At 44.2% G+C, this 16,712-nt stretch overlaps 1 protein-coding gene across 6 annotated transcripts in view; it reads left to right on the top strand.

Moving 5' to 3' along the window:
• Positions 1-16,712, top strand: part of LOC139239229 (sodium/calcium exchanger 3-like) — a 519,976-nt gene that overhangs the window by 461,311 nt on the left and 41,953 nt on the right. For 5 of the 6 annotated variants that reach the window (XR_011588619.1, XM_070867916.1, XM_070867913.1 and 2 more), the window contains exons 3-4: positions 1,885-1,988; positions 3,467-3,484. Coding sequence is in view for 5 of the 6 variants with exons in the window: in XM_070867916.1 (XP_070724017.1) it covers positions 1,885-1,988; positions 3,467-3,484 (122 nt within the window). In the remaining variant the exon portion in view is untranslated. The remainder of the gene's footprint in view (positions 1-1,884; positions 1,989-3,466; positions 3,485-16,712) is intronic. The other variant, XM_070867914.1, reaches the window with a different exon arrangement.

Below are 16,712 nucleotides of genomic sequence, written 5' to 3'. Positions count from 1 at the left end.
ACCATGGCTAACAAGGGAAATTAAGGATAGTGTTAAAGCCATGAAGAGGCATATAAATTGGCTAAAAAAAGCAACAAACCTGAGGACTGGGAGAAATTTGGAATTCAACAGAGGACTAAGGGTTTAATTAAGAGGGGAAAAATAGAGTACGAGAGGAAGCTAGCAGGGAACATAAAAACTGACTGCAAAAGCTTCTATAAATATGTGAAGAGAAAAAAAATTAATGAAGACAAACGTAGGTCCCTTGCTGTCTGATTCAGGTGAATTTATAATGGGGAACAAAGAAATGGCAGACCAACTGAACCAATACTTCGGTTCTGTCTTCACGAAGGAAGACACAAATAACCTTCCGAATGTACTAAGGGACAGTGGGTCTAGTGAGAAGGAGGAACTGAAGGATATCCTTATTAGGCAGGAAATTGTGTTAGGGAAATTGATGGGATTGAAGGCCAATAAATCCCCGGGGCCTGATAGTCTGCATCCCAGAGTACTTAAGGAAGTGACCCTAGAAATAGTGGATGCATTGCTGATCATTTTCTAACAGTCTATCGACTCTATATCAGTTCCTATGGACTGGAGGGTAGCTAATCTAACACCACTTTTTTAAAAAGGAGGGAGAGAGAAAACAGATAATTATAGACTGGTTGGCCTGACATCAGTAGTGGGGAAAAGGTTGGAATCAATCATAAGGATGAAATAGCAGCGCATTTGGAAAGCAGTGACAGGATCGGACCAAGTCAGCATGGATTTATGAAAGGGAAATCATGCTTGACGAATCTTCTAGAATTTTTTGAGGATGTAACTAGCAGATTGGACAAGGGAGAACCAGTGGATGTGGTGTATTTGGACCTTCAAAAGGCTTTTGACAAGGTCCCGCACAAGAGATTGGTGTGCAAAATCAAAGCGCATGGTATTGGGGGTAATGTACTGACGTGGATAGAGAACTGGTTGGCAGACAGGAAGCAGAGAGACGGAATAAACGGGCCATTTTCAGAATGGCAGGCAGTGACTAGTGGAGTGCCGCAGGGCTGAGTGCTGGGACCCCAGCTCTTTACAATATACATTAATGATTTAGATGAAGGGATTGAGTGTAATATCTCCAAGTTTACAGATGACACTAAACTGGGTGTCGATGTGAGCTGTGAGGAGGACGCTAAAAGGCTGCAGGGTGACTTGGATAGGTTGGTGAGTGGGCAAATGCATGGCAGATGCAGTATAATGTGGATAAATGTGAGGTTATAAATTTTGGGGGCAAAACACGAAGGCAGAATATTATCTGAATGGCGGCAGATTAGGAAAAGGGGAGGTGCGCCGAGACCTGGGTGTCATGGTTCATCAGTCACTAAAAGTGGGCATGCAGGTACAGCAGGCGGTAAAGAAGGAAAATGGTACGTTGGCCTTCATAGCTAGGGGATTTGAGTATCGGAGCAGGGAGATCTTACTGCGGTTGTACAGGGCCTTAGTGAGGCCTCACCTGGAATATTGTGTTTAGTTTTGGTCTACTAATCTGAGGAAGGACGTTCTTGCTATTGAGGGAGTGCAGCGAAGGTTCACCAGACTGATTCCAGTGATGGCTGGAAGGCAAGAGCCAAGGTAAGTTCGTCAAGATGTTTTAAATTGGAATGCCAGCATGGTCACTAACTGCTGCAGATGCTGCACAAACCCATATTCCAAAGTAAGCCGGGCACCTATAGTTCCTGCAGCTGTTATCCGCTGTGTCTCTAAATCCTTATCAATTGTTTGCTGCATATCTACCTTTGGTGATGTGGAGCTATGGAGTACAGTTTGCAAAGGATCAGCCACAGATGTTCCTATCAGACCGCACATATGTTACAGATAGGTTCTCGTACTCACAGATATTTGATGTGTTTTCTCCCTCTGCAGGAAGACAATCCAGGTGAAAATTGTGGATGATGAGGAGTATGAAAAGCAGGAAAACTTCTTTCTTGTCCTGGAGAAACCAAGATGGATGAAACGTGGAATTTCAGGTTTGCATAAAGGAGAAATCATTATCGAATATATTGTAGGAAATAAAAACAGAAAATGCTGGACATACTCAGCAGGTCAGGCAGCATGTGTGGAGAGAGAAACAGAGTTAATGTTTCAGGTCGATGACCCTTCATCAGAACTGGGAAAAGTTAGAGATGTAACAGGTTTTAAGCAGGTACAGAGGCAGGGAAAAGTGGGGGAGGGAGGAAAGAACAAAGGGAACAGTCTGCGATAGAATGGAAGGCAGGAGAGATTAAATGACAAAAGGTGGTGTCAGGCAAAAGAATGTGGTAATGGGACAAGTAAAGAAACAAACAATGGGTCTAGAGGAGAATAAATGGTAATCGCAGCGTCAACTGCTGCCATCTGAAAAAATGGGGGCAGTGGTTATCATCTACTCCGTTATAAATCTCTCTCTGTTACACTCCACCTTTATTATAAGGCACTCAGTTATAACACTCTCTCAGTTACCCCCCCCCCCTCAGTATAAGGCCCTCCGTTATCACATTGTTACACCCACATTCCGTATAAGGCCCTTAGTTTTTAACTCTCTCTGTTACACCCCCTCAGTATAAGGCTCTGTTACATCACCTGTTATAACACTGTCTGTTATACCTCCTCAGTATGAGGCCCTCAGTTGTTACACTGTCTGTTGCACACACCATCCTCACTGTAAGGCTTTTAACTACAACAGGATGCCCAGTGCTGCTCACACTGCATGTTGTGCTGTGCTATGAGACAATCACAGTTGAATAATGTACAAATTGTTGAGATCCAAAGGATTATTGCAAGCAGGAAGCAATGTGTTTTGAAAGTTAATATCATTGTAATTCTTCTTGTATTCAGGCATTTATCAACATCAATACATGTTTTCAGCCATTGTCTCCCTCAGTTTTACTACGTACAGAGTACTGTTTTTCCTTACTCTACTTCCATTGTCAAATTGGGCAACATCCGATATGATTCTGTGTGATCCACTGGGGCTGATCTATTTGCACAAAATGCTGGCTGGTGACCTTTTCAATTGGACGGCCCAAGTCAGAGGTAAGGGGACTGTTTTGGCTGAACGGATGTCAACACTAAACAGCTTCTTACTGTGGACTTGTAGGTTTTGGCTAGACATTTTGGGATGACATTTTTATTACCTCCAAAGGAGCCACAGCCTTTGCTCTGCTCCCCAACTACAAACAGTAAACAGGTGTTTACCAGCTCAGCAAAGGCAATTTGAATGGGGGACCTATATTTCCTGAACTTCTTGATATTACCATAAAGTCATTTACAAAGAAAAAGTACATTTCTTACCACATTATATTCAGTATTAAGAAATTTATTGAAATATTTTTTTTGGTAGGTTTGTATGTGTTTGAGACTATTTCACGCCCGGATAAGATTGGGCTTGTTTTTCTGTGCTGGTAGCAGTGTCCTCAGCTGCCGTTTCATTGCATTTCACTCTTTTTTTTTCTCTTTTTCTCTGCAGCTCTCTTATTGGCTGATGGTAAGACGCTAGTTTCTACTGATCCGATTCCCTTCACTGTGGGGTTAACGGGCTCAGGACCTCCTACCCTCTCCTCCAATCAGCGTTCAGCATGCTCCCAGTGAGCAGAGACCACATTGCTGGTCACAAGCCCTGTTGAGTTGGGATAATGACGTAACAGAAATCCAGTGTCCATTTTCTAGAGTTAACTTCTGACTGATCCATCACACCCCGATTCATTTAAATTATATGTCTGCCCACCATGATCCCTAAGAAGCCACTGACTCTGTTGGGATTGGGTGGAACACTCTTATGTTGTCTCAACCTGTCATCACCTTTCAGTGGTCGATTGTCTATGATTGCCTCTATCCCATTGCTGGACAAGAATTGTGTGTTGGAAATGTGCAGCAACCCTCCAGGTCAAGCTACAAGATTTTGGTGGCATGGCTTTTGTAATGTATTTGCTTCATGGGTTCTTTGCTAAAGAATTCATAGCAACACATTGAAGGCTACTATTGAATCTGTATCCACCACCCTATCTAGTTGGCTTATTAGCAAAGATTTAATAATCACACTACACATTACCAGTTCATCAACCAAGCTCACAACCACATGCCTCATCGTGGATCTCCTGAACCCAACTGGCTGGGGTTTTATTGAGTCTTGTGAACATCACATGACTGGCTAAGCCACTCCCAACTCAACGCTTCTATAAATCTGAGAGCATACTCACAGGTGCATACATTACAGCTTGGCAACGTGGACATCGCCATTGCAGGCCTGTCCCCTGGCAGGGCCTCTTGCTGGGAAACAAGGGAAGAAATTGCAGCCAGCTGCAGGCCTTAGTGGTTCGCAGCCGTGTGCCTAGCCGCCGGCCTCGGGGCCTGCAAAGTAGCAGCCAAAAGGCCTCAGGGCCTGAGAATACCTACACATAAAAGTACCTACAAATTCTGGGCACCACACTTTAAGGTGAAAGTAAAGGCTTTGGAGAGGGTACAGAAGAGATTTATTCGAATGATTCCAGGGATGAGGGATTACAGTTACATGGGTAGACTGGAGAAGCTGGGGTTGTTCTCCTTGGAACAGAGAAGGCAAAGAGGAGATTTAATAAGAGGTTTAAAGTCATGAAGGGTTTAGAGTAAATAAAGATACAGTATTTCCAGTAGCTGAAGGGTCGATAACCAGAGGACACAGATTTAAGATGATTGGCAAAAGAACTAGAGGCGACATGAGGAAAAACTTTTTTATGCAAGGAGTGGTTAGGATTTGGAATACACTGCCTGAGAGGGTGGTGGATACTGATTCAATAGTAGCCTTCAAAAGGGAATTGGATAAATACTTGAAGTAGAAAAAACTGTATGGATACAGTGAAAAAGCGGCAGAGTGGGACTAACTGGACTGCTCTTCGAAAGAGTAGGCGCAGACTCGTTGGACCAAATGGCCTCCTTCTGTGTTGTATTATTCTATGATTCTAAAAGGCCCATTAATCTTAAGGCTTGTTTGCAGATTGTTGCTGGGCCTCCTTACGCCTTTGGTCAGAGAAGGACCCCGGTGCCAGCCTCAACACTACTTTCTTGGGTGGAGATGGACTGCAACTGTGCACGCCATAACTGCATGAACACTAATTGAAGTGGTGGTGGGGGGTGGGGTGAGGAGTACAGGTTGGGAATGCCTCCTCCCACCTCATGTGATCGATGGGTCTGTGCCAATTGCATTCCACCTCCTCAGGAAATCATTAGGTGGAGGAGACCTGGCAATAATACGTCTCTGTCCATTTTTCCTGATCTTTGTGCCTGGGGAATTTGCATTCCTGGGGGCAAAATGTCAAGAAAATCAGACCCATAAATCTTTTAATTGACACGAGGGCAGTAAAGGCCACTTAGTGCTGGTATATTAGCCTTTTATTAGTGTACTTATCGACTTCCTATTGACTGTTGCGGATTTATGTTTTTAGCTTGGCTTTGAATTAGACAATAGAGAAGTGATTAATGGGACATTATGTGAGGATCGATGTACCTGGGCTACAGGCCTCTCCTTGATTACCAGCTAAGCCACAGTGACTGGCTGAGAGGAGCATTGCTTATTCTAGCAGCACTTACAATAAGTTAACCTCTTACCCCTCCCAGTCTGAAATGGAACATCGAACTTTGGAAGTTAGGGCTTTTGTAACTGGAGCCATGAATGTTAAGGGTGACGTGCTAGAGGTATTCAAGTTTATGAACAGTTATGATAAGGTAAATGGTGAGAGATCGTTTCCACTGTGGGATGAGACATTAACGAGAGCAGAAAAAAAATTTTTAAATGAAAGGAAAAGTCAAAAATTTCCTTTACAATGAGAATGTGCGATTTTCTGACACAAATAATATTTAAAAAAGGAGGCAGACAAAAAGCAGGGAACTATAGACCAGTTAGCCTAACATCTGTCATTGGGACAATGCTGGAGTCTATTATTAAGGAAACAGTAGCGGGACATTTGGAAAAGCATGATTCAATCAAGCAGAGTCAGCATGGTTTTATGAAAGGAAAATCATGTTTCTTTGAGGATGTAACGAGCAGAGTGGATAAGGGATAACCAGTGGATGTGATGTATTTGGATTTCGAGATGCCATGTGATAAGGTGCCACATAAGAGGTTACTGAACAAGATAAAAACTAATGGTGTTGGGGGTAATATATTAGCATGGATAGAGAATTGGCTAACTAACAGAAAAAAGAGTCGGGATAAATGGGTTATTTTCCGGTTGGCAAACAGTGACTAGTGGGGTGCCGCAGGGATCAGTGCTGGGGCCTCAACTACTTACAATCTATATTAATAACTTGGATGAAGGGACCGAGTGTAATGTTGCCAAGTTTGCTGATGATACAAAGATGGGAAAGCAAATTGTGAGGAGGACACAAAAAATGTGCAAAGGGACATAGACAGGCTAAGTGAGTGGGCATTTGGCAGCTGGAGTATAATGTGGGAAATTGTGAGGTTATCCACTATGGCAGAAATAATAGAAAAGCAAATTATAATTTAAATGGAGAAAAATTGCAAAGTGCTGCAGTACAGAGGGACCTGGGGGTCCTTGTGCATGAAACACAAAAAGTTACTTTGCAGGTACAGCAAGAAATCAGGAATACAAATGGAATGTTGGCCTTTATTGCAAGGGGGATGGAGTATAAAAACAGAGAAGTCCTGCTACAACTGTATAGGGTATTGGTGAGGCCACATCTAGAGTACTGAGTACAGTTTTGGTCTCCGTATTTAAGGAAAGATATACTTGCATTGGAGACTGTTCAGAGAAGGTTCACAAGGTTGATTCCGGAGATGAGGGGGTTGACTTATAAGGAAAGATTGAGTAGGTTGAGCCTCTCCACGTTGGAGTTCAGAAGAATGAGAAGTGATCTTATTGAAACTTATAAGATAATGTGGGGGCTCGACAAGGTGGATGCAGAGAGGATATTTCCACTCATAGGGGAAACTAAAACTAGTCTTAGAATAAGGGGCCGCCCATTCAAAACTGAGATGAGGAGAAATTTCTTCTCTCACAGGGTTGTAAATCTATGGAATTCTCTGCCCCAGAGAGCTGTGGAGGTTGGGTCATTGAATATATTTAAGGTGGAGATAGACAGATTTTTGAGCGATAAAGAAGTAAAGGGTTATGGGGAGCGGGCAGAGAAGTGGAGCTGAGTCCATGATCAAATGCCATGATCTTATTGAATGGCAGAGCAGGCTCGAGGGGCCAAATGGCCTACTCCTGCTCCTATTTCTTATGTTCTTAAATCATTATTGAAGCAGAGTCCATAATATTAAAAATAGGTAAATTCGGTACTAAAAAAAAAAGGAATATTGAAGGATAGGGGAAGTGTGCAGGTTAGTAGAATTGGACTAGGTAGTTCACATGTAGAAAAATACCAATGCAGACTTGAAAAGCTAAATGACATAGTTCTATGCTGGAACATTCAATATTCAATTACCCTGTAGATCACACAAGTGTAACAGGAGGGGAAATAAGAAGCTCAATGGCCATCATCTCAATAACACTGACTAAGTGCTTGTAATTGTTCACCAATATTTCCAAAAGTGATGGCAGATCAAAGCTGGAAGAGACCTTTGGTCTACTAGTTCCTGCTGCCCTAGCAATGGATACTGTTCCTCTTTATGACTATCCATTTTTAACTCAGAGATCAAAGATCCCTGCCCCTACAATCTCTTAGTAATCTGCCTGTCTTCCTGCACAACGGCAACAACAACTTGCATTTATATAGCGCCTTTAATGTAGTAAAATGTAGTAAAAGTCACATACTATGCCTGTTCCAAAAAAATATACATTTACAAATCAAAACAGGAGTGTTATAAATTTAAAAAAATTACTTTGACACCGAGCCACATAAGAAAACATTACAGCAGGTGACCAAAAGCTTGGTCAAAGATGTATGTTTTAAGGAGCATCCTAAAGGAAGAGAGAGGCGGAGAGGTTTAGGGAGGGAGTTCCAGAGCTTGGGGCCCAGGTAGCTGAAGGCACGGCCACCGATGGTTGAGCGATTATAATTGGGTATGCTAAGACGGCAGAATTTGAGGAGTGCAGATATCTCGGGGGGGTTGTGGGGCTGGAGGAGATTACAGAGATAGGGAGGGGCGAGGCCATGGAGGGATTTGTAAACAAGGATCAGCTTATACTCATGTCCCCTTTTTCTGCTGTCTCATACCAAGTCAAATAGCCCAGTCTGAACTTCCATATCTCTGAACTTATTTAAAATCCTCAATCAAATCCTCAATCTAATCCCTTTAGTCTTCTCCGCTTCAATGAGAACATTCCCTTTGGCCTGTCCTCATATGCTTTACACTCCAGGCCTCTTATGATTTTAGCAGCTTTGCTTTATACGAGATACCAACTGCCCAAAGATAAGTCATCACGCTCACATCCTGTTTACACCTTTAGTTTCAATCCACAGAATTGAATGCACACGTGCTGTCTTAAGTCAGCTTGTGCAGTATTAAATTATTGTGCTCATTCACATGGAAAGATGAGGGAGAGGAAGCACTGTGATTTATTACCAGACATTAGAAGTTATTGCCATGGAATTAGTTCGGAGCTCTTTGTGGAATAAGTGCTGAGTTTTATTCTTCCGCACCACATACTCTATTTATACAACAAAAATTCTCTAGGGAACAATTTATATATGGATTCAATTCAAGTACAAGGGAAGCATATACAAAGCGTTAGAATAGAACATAAGAATCAGGAGCAGGAGTAGGCCATTCGGCCCCTCGAGCCTGCCCTGCCATTTAATCAGATCATGGCTGATCTTCGACCTCAACTCCACTTTCCTGCCCAATCCCCATGTTCCTTGATTCCACTAGAGTCCAAAAGTCTATTGGTATCTCTCAGCACTTTAACTGCATAAACAGCACAGCACGATGGTAGAATACTTCACAGCCTAGGGCCCTTATGTTTGATAATTTGGCACTGTAATCAATCATGTGTCAGGTCGATACTGAACTTAAAAGTATGGATGGAGAATCTCTCTGTTTGGTCAGGCAGTGCTGACCTGAATGTGTCTGCTGCTGATGACTGTGCTGCTCTCCTGGCTGAATAGCAGATTCCAGTTAACATGTAAAGACTCTCATTTGACATCAAGGAATGGAGGTTTAAGTTGGAGGCTGTATATATTTTAGATATATTTGCCTGTACTTTTAGGGGCTTCATTCTCCCTTGGATAAGAGGTTCTTTGATGGTGAAGGTGCCAGCCAAAAATAAAAGCTGCCAGCAGACTGTCCAGTCATGGCCCTACTTTTCCTATATTGTGATGTGGCGATTTTACTTATTCTCAACTCCCTCCATAGCACCTCAAATCATAGAATGGTTACTGCACGGCAGAAGCCCGTGCCAACTCTCAGCTAGTCCTACGCTCTGCCTTATCCCCGTTGACCGGCAAATTTTTTCCCTGCAGATACTTATCCAACTCCCCTTTGAAATAAAATTGAGTCTGCCTCCACCATCCTTTCAGGCAGTGCATTCCAGACCTTAACCACTCGCTGCGTTAAAAAAGGTTTTTCTTAGGTCGTTTTTGGTTCTTTTGCCAATCTGTGTCCTCTGGTTCTCGGCCCTTCTGCTAAATTTGCCCGGTCTCAACTCCGTCCATAACCCACTTCGCCCCCAACTCCCTGTAAAACACCACAAACCTGCCGGGTCCCATCTCCCAGCAGTGCAAAACCACCCCACCTGGTTTCCTCCTTAATCCAACTAGTCCAACATCTCCAGATCAGCAGGAGAGATAGACATAACAGGCAGTCTAGAAACACTACAATTGTTCTGCTGCTTTGTTAAATAATAAATAAATACTGGAAAGTGAGTGCTTCAGAGCCAGTTATTTATTATTAATGTTAATTTACATGGGAAACACGTAAATAAAACTACAATTAATTTCAGAGATGGGTTAGGCTGGAAGCTATTAACATTGTTAAATACACTCTGTTACAGATCACACTCGATTGACTGTGTGTTTTAATGTCGCATTTTTCAATGCTGAATAACTATTGTACTTACAAAGCATTTCAGACGCTGCTTATTTATCAATCAGCAAAAATGCAACAGTTCAGGGTGTCCAGACTGTCTACAGCTTCACAAAATGTTTGCAGGAAAAATTTAAAGTTTTACCAGAATCCAGAGCAGAAAGGACTTCTAAAAAACACACACATAAAACAACAGCCATTGTGAAGCATGGTCTGGTGGTGGAGTGAAGATTTTATAGCTTCAGAACTGTTTGATTGTCTAGAAATTCGGTAATTATTTGAAAGACGATGACTTCGACTTTGTATAGCGCCTTTCATGACCACCGGACGTCTCAAAGCTCTTTACAGCCAATGGTAAGGAAATGGCCATAGAAATAGTGGATGCATTGGTGATCATTTTCTAACAGTCTATCGACTCTGGGTCAGTTCCTATTGACTGGAGGGTAGCTAATGTAAACACCACTGTTTAAAAAAGGAGGGAGAGAGAAAACGGGTAATTATAGACTGGTTAGCCTGACATCAGTAGTGGGGAAAATGTTGGAATCAATTATTAAAGATGAAATAGCGCATTTGGAAAGCAGTGACAGGATCGGTCCAAGTCAGCATGAATTTATGAAAGGGAAATCATGCTTGACAAATCTTCTGGAATTTTTTGAGGATGTAACTAGTAGAGTAGACAAGGGAGAACCAGTGGATGTGTTGTATTTGGACTTTCAAAAGGCTTTTGACAAGGTCCCACAAAACAGATCAGTGTGCAAAATTAAAGCACAAGGTATTGGGGGGGGGGGGGTGTAATGTACTGATGTGGATAGAGAACTGGTTAGTAGACAGGAAGCAGAGAGTCGGGATAAACGGGTCCTTTTCAGAATGGCAGGCAGTGACTAGTGGGGTGCCGCAGGACTCAGTGCTGGGACCCCAGCTCTTTACAATATACATTAATGATTTAGATGAAGGAATTGAGTGTAATATCTCCAAGTTTGCAGATGTCACTAAAGTGGGTGGCGGTGTGAGCTGTGAGGAGGATGCTAAAAGGCTGCAGGATGACTTGGACAGGTTAGGTGAATGGGCAAATGCATGGTAGATGCAGTATAATGTGGATAAATGTGAGGTTATCCACTTTGGGAGAAAAAACACAAAGGCAGAATATTATCTGAATGGAGGCAGATTAGGAAAGGGGGAGGTGCAACGAGACCTGGGTGTCATTGAAAGTTGGCATGCAGGTACAGCAGGGGGTGAAGAAAGCAAATGGTATAATGGCCTTCACAGCTAGGGGATTTGAGTATAGGAGCAGGGAAGTCTTACTGCAGTTGTACAGGGCCTTGGTGAGGCCTCACCTGCAAATATTATGTTCAGTTTTGGTCTCCCAATCTGAGGAAGGACGTTCTTGTTATTGAGGGAGTGCAGCGAAGGTTCACCAGACTGATTCACGGGATGGCGGGACTGACATATGAGGAGTGACTGGATCAACTGGGCCTTCATACACTGGAGTTTAGAAGGATGAGAGGGGATCTCATAGAAACTTATAAAATTCTGACGGGACTGGGCAGGTTAGATGCGGGAAGAATGTTCCCGATGATGGGGAAGTCCAGTACCAGGGGACAAAGTCTTAGGATAAGGGATAAGCCATTTAGGACTAAGATGAGGAGAAACTTCTTCACTCAGAGAGTTGTTAACCTGTGGAATTCCCTAGCGCAAAGAGTTGTTGATGCCAGTTCATTGGATATATTCAAGAGGGAGTTAGATATGGCCCCTACGGCTAAAGGGATCAAGGGGTATGGAGAGAAAGCAGTACTGAGGGAATGATCAGCCATGATCTTATTGAATGGTGGTGCAAGCTCGAAGGGCCGAATGGCCTACTCCTGCACCTATTTTCTATGTTACTGTTGTAATGTGGGGAACGCGGCAGCCATTTTGCATACAGCAAGTTTCCACAAACAGCAATGTGATAATGACCAAATAATCTGTGTTTTTGTTATGTTGATTGAGTGATAAATATTGGCCAGGACACCAGGGATAAACTCGCCTGCTCTTCTTTGAAATAGTGCCACGGGATCTTTTACACCCACCTGAGAGGGCAGACAGGGCCTCCAAAAGACAGCACCGCACCGGGAGTATCAGCATAGATGTATGTGCTCAAGTCCCTGGAGTGGGACTGGAACCCACAACCTTCTGATTCAGAGGCGTGTGTGCTACCCACTGAGCCACGGCCGACACACATGATAGCTTTCTGGCAGGTGTAGGAAATCTGGGGAGAACCAAGAAATGCCAGAGCTCTGCCGCTTCTTAACCGGTGAAACTGTGAGCGAGTGGAAGTGTCTGCCCCCAAAGTGATAGATGGGCGAGTGAGGGCATAGTGCCATCTATCAGAAATCACTTTCGCCAGTATTGCATCTGACTTGAATCATTTCTGTATAAAGCAGACTTGACACAGCTGAAAGTGCGATTTCACAGGCTCTGACTGTCCCGCTATCTCAGCTTTGACTGGATTGATTTGATTTTTTTGTGCTGTGCTGCTAAAGAAAGCAATTTGCAAGCTATCTTTCAGCAGAAAAATCTTTTCCTTTCTCCCTTGTTTTATTGAGCAGTTACTGTCGGGTTTCCCTATGGACATTCCCGTATATGTCGTCATGATGGAGGCAGAACAGGAGCAGGATGAAAAGCAAGTAAGACAGCTGGAGAAAATGAGGAGACAATTAGGAAGTATCTTCCACTAGAGCCACCACTTTTAACGCACATCAGAAGAGGTCCGCTCATGGAGGCCATTGTTCATTAAGGAAATGTTGCAGTAACACATTCCCCTGCTGTTCTCTCCATCTGTTTGAAAACCACTATAGCCCTGAACTTCTATACCTCGGGGTCTTTTCAGGCTGCAAGTGCCATCTTCTGTAACACCACTCATGTTACTGCCATGCTTTTCAATAAAGCACCCGAATGTATAACCTTTAGAACGTTAGCACCGGAAAGATATTAGCAGGCTTTAAACTTTCAGCATTCCCCAGCGTGCAAAGCGCAACAGATGGCATCCATGTCGCATGTTGAAGCAAACAGTATAGATGCATTTAATGGAAAGCTAGGCAAACATGAAGGAGACGGGAATAGAGGGTTATGCTGATAGATTTAGATGAGAAAAGACGGGAGGAGGCTCGAGTGGAGCATAAACGGTGGCATGGACTGGTTGGGCCGAATGGCCTGTTTCTGTGCCGTATATCCTAGGTAATCCTATGTCGTATTTGCGGTACAATACCAGAATGAGTCAGTATTTGTGGTACAATATCCAGAATCATAGAATGGTTACAGCACAGGAGGCCATTCGGTCTGTTGGGCCCGTGCCGGCTCTCTGCAAGAGCACCTCAGCCAGTCCCACTCCACCGCCCTTTCCCCATAGCTCTGCAAATGTTTTTCCTTCAGGTACTTATCCAATTCCCTTTTAAAAGCCACGATTGAGTCTGCCTCCACCACCCTGTCAGGCAGCGCATTCCAGATCCTAACCACTCGCTGTGTAAAAAAGTTGTTCCTCGTGTCGCCTTTGGTTGTTTTGCCAATCACCTTAAATCTGTGTCCACTGGTTCTTGACCCTTCCACCAATGGGATCAGTTTCTCTCTATATACTCTGTCTAGACCCATCATGATTTTGAACAACTCTATCAAATCTCCTCTCAACCATGTCTGCTCTAAGGAGAACAACCCCAGCTTCTCCAGTCTATCCACCTAACTGAAGTTTCTCATCCCTGGAATCATTCTCGTCAATTTTTTGTGCACCCTCTCCAAAGCCTTCACATCCTTCCTAAAGTGTGGTGCCCAGAATTGGACACAATACTCCAGTTGTGGCCGACCCAGTGTTATATAAAGCTGTATCAAAACTTCCTTGCTTCTATCCTCTATGCCTCTATTTATGAAGCCCAGGATCCCATATGCTTTTTTAACCACTTTCTCAACCTGTCCTGCCACCTTCAACGATTTGTGCACATATACCCCCAGGTCTCTCTGATCAAGCACCTCCTTTAGAATTGTACCCTTTAGTTTATATTGCCTCTCCTCGTTCTTCCTACCAAAATGTATCACTTCGCACTTTCCTGCGTTAAATTTCATCTGCCACTTGTCCGCCCATTTCAGCAGCTTATGTCTTCTCAAAGTCTATCACCATCTCCTCACATTTCACTATACGTCCAAATTTTGTGTTGTCTGCACATTTTGAAATTGTGGCCTGTACACCAAATCCAAGTCATTAATATATATATCAAGAAAAGCAGTGGTCCTAGGTCTGACCCATGAGGAACACCACTGTATGTATACCTTCCTCCAGTCCGAAAAACAACCATTTACCGCTACTCTGTTTCCTGTCACTTAGCCAATTTTGAATCCAGACTGCTACAGTCTCTTTTATTCCATGGGTTTCAACTTTGCTGGCAAGCCTATTATGTGGCACTTTATCAAACGCCTTTCGGAAGATCATGTACATCACGTCAATTGCAATGCCCTCATCAACCCTCTCTGTTACCTCATCAAAAAACTCAATCAAGTTAATTCAACACGATTTTCTTTTAACAAATCCATGCTGCCTTTCTTTAATTAATCTACACTTGTCCAAGTGAGTGTTAATTTTGTCACTGATTATTGTTTCGAAAAGCTCCCCTACTACCGAGGTTAAACTGTAGTTGCTGGGTTTATCCTTACATCCTTTTTTGCAATTTTCCAGTCCTCTGGCACCAGCCGCGTGTCCAAGGAGGATTGGAAGATTCTTCCGCAATTTCTACCTTAACTTCCCTCAGCATCCTAGGATACATCCCATTGGTCCTGGTGACTTATCTGCTTTTAGAGAAGGTTCACTATGTTGATTCCGGAGATGAGGGGGTTGACTTAAGAAGATAGATTGAGTAAGTTGGGCTTATACACATTGGAGTTCAGAAGAATGAGAGATGATCTTATCGAAACATAATGAGGGGGCTCGACAAGGTGGATGCAGAGAGGATATTTCCACTTATAGGGGAAATTAAAACTAGGGCCTCCCATTTAAAACTGAGATGAGGAGGAATTTCTTCTCTCAGAGGGTTGTAAATCTATGGAATTCTCTGCCCCAGAGAGCTGTGGAGGCTGGGTCATTGAATATATTTAAGGCATAGAGATTTTTGAGCGATAAGGGAATAAAGGGTGATGGGGAGAGGGCAAGGAAGTGGAGCTGAGTCCATGATCAGATCTTATTAAATGGCGGAGCAGGCTCGAGGGGCCAGGTGGCCTACTCCTGCTCCTATTTCTTATGTTCTTACTTTTAGTACAGCCAGCCTTTTAATACCTCCTCTTTATCAATTTTTATCCCATCCAGTATCACCACTACCTCCTCTTTCACTACGACTTTGGCAGCATTTTATTCCTTGGTAAAGACAGCTACAAAGTACTCATGTATTACCTCAGCCATGCCCTCTGCCTCCATGCGTAGATCTCCTTTTTGGTTCCTAATCGGCCCCACACCTCATATTACCCGTATATTATTTATATGCCTACAGGAGATATTTGAATTCAGTCAGTATTTGTTGTACAATATCCAGAATGAGTCAGTATTTGATGTACAGTACGCTGTGAAGTAGCTGTCATGGTGTGATACACCAGTATGAGTCAGCAACTGTGGTACAATGGGCCCAAGTTTCCACATGATTCGCGCCTGAATTTTAGGAGCAACTGGTGGAGAACGGACTATTTTAGAAATCGCAATTCTCCACATTTTTTTTTCTGCAGTTCTAGTCAGGTAGAACAGTTCTAGTTTAGAACAGAATTTTTTCTTCAAAAGGGGGCGTGTCCGGCCACTGACGCCTGATTTGAAAGTTTCCACAGTGAAAATGTACTCCAAACTAAAGTAGAATGGCGCCAGTGAAGATTTTTGTAGAACTGAAAAAACCTGTTCTACACATTAAAAAATCAGGCGCAGGTTACAAATTAGGCGCCCAGAACGAGGTGGGGGGGAAGGGAACTCATTAAATTTGACAATAAATCCTTATTTATACTTCTACAAATATTATACAAATAAATCCAACCTGAATAAACATTTATAAGCAAAGAAAAGATTAAATAAACCATCTTCCTACCTGTGTGAAAGTGCTTCAGCCAGGGAGAATTCTGCAGCTGTTCGTGCCGCTGAGCGAGAGAGGGAGAGAGAGAGAGGGGAGGGAGGGAGAGAGAGAGAGAGGGGAGGGAGAGAGGGGAGGGAGGGAGAGAGGGGAGAGAGGGAGAGAGAGAGAGAGAGAGAGGGAGGGGAGGGGAGGGGGGGTTGGGGGAGCGGGTGTCGGGTCGGGGGGAGGGAGTGGGTGTCGGGTCGGGGGGGGCGGGGAGCGGGCCTCGGGTCAGGGCGGGGGGGGGGGGGAGAGCGGGTCTCGGGTCTCTGTCGGGGCGGGGGGGGAGCGGGTCTCGGGTGTCGGGTCGGGGCGGGGGGGGGCGGGAGAGCGGGTGTCAGGTCGGGGCGGGGGGGGGAGCGGGTCTCGGGTCTCGGGTCTCGGTCGGGGTGGGGGCGCGGGTGTCGGGTCGGGTCGGGTCTGGTCTGGTCTGGTCGGGGGGGGGGAGCGAGTGTCGGGTCTGGTCGGGCGGGGAGCAGGAGCTGGCCATGGGAGGAGCCTCATTCACGCAGCCCCAGTGAGGCCATTGGGCCAGGGCTAGGGGCTGCGTGCTTCGGGCCCCTCCCACACAATTCTGCGCCTGGAACTACTGCACTTGCGTGCCGACTGTAGCGCGCATGTGCAGAGGTCCCGGCACTGTTTTCAGCGCA

Source organism: Pristiophorus japonicus, chromosome 26 (genome assembly GCF_044704955.1).
Source record: "Pristiophorus japonicus isolate sPriJap1 chromosome 26, sPriJap1.hap1, whole genome shotgun sequence".
Classification (NCBI taxonomy): Eukaryota; Metazoa; Chordata; class Chondrichthyes; family Pristiophoridae; genus Pristiophorus; species Pristiophorus japonicus.
The sequence above is the reverse complement of the archived record's forward strand: the minus strand, read 5'-3'. Positions and strand labels throughout refer to the sequence as shown.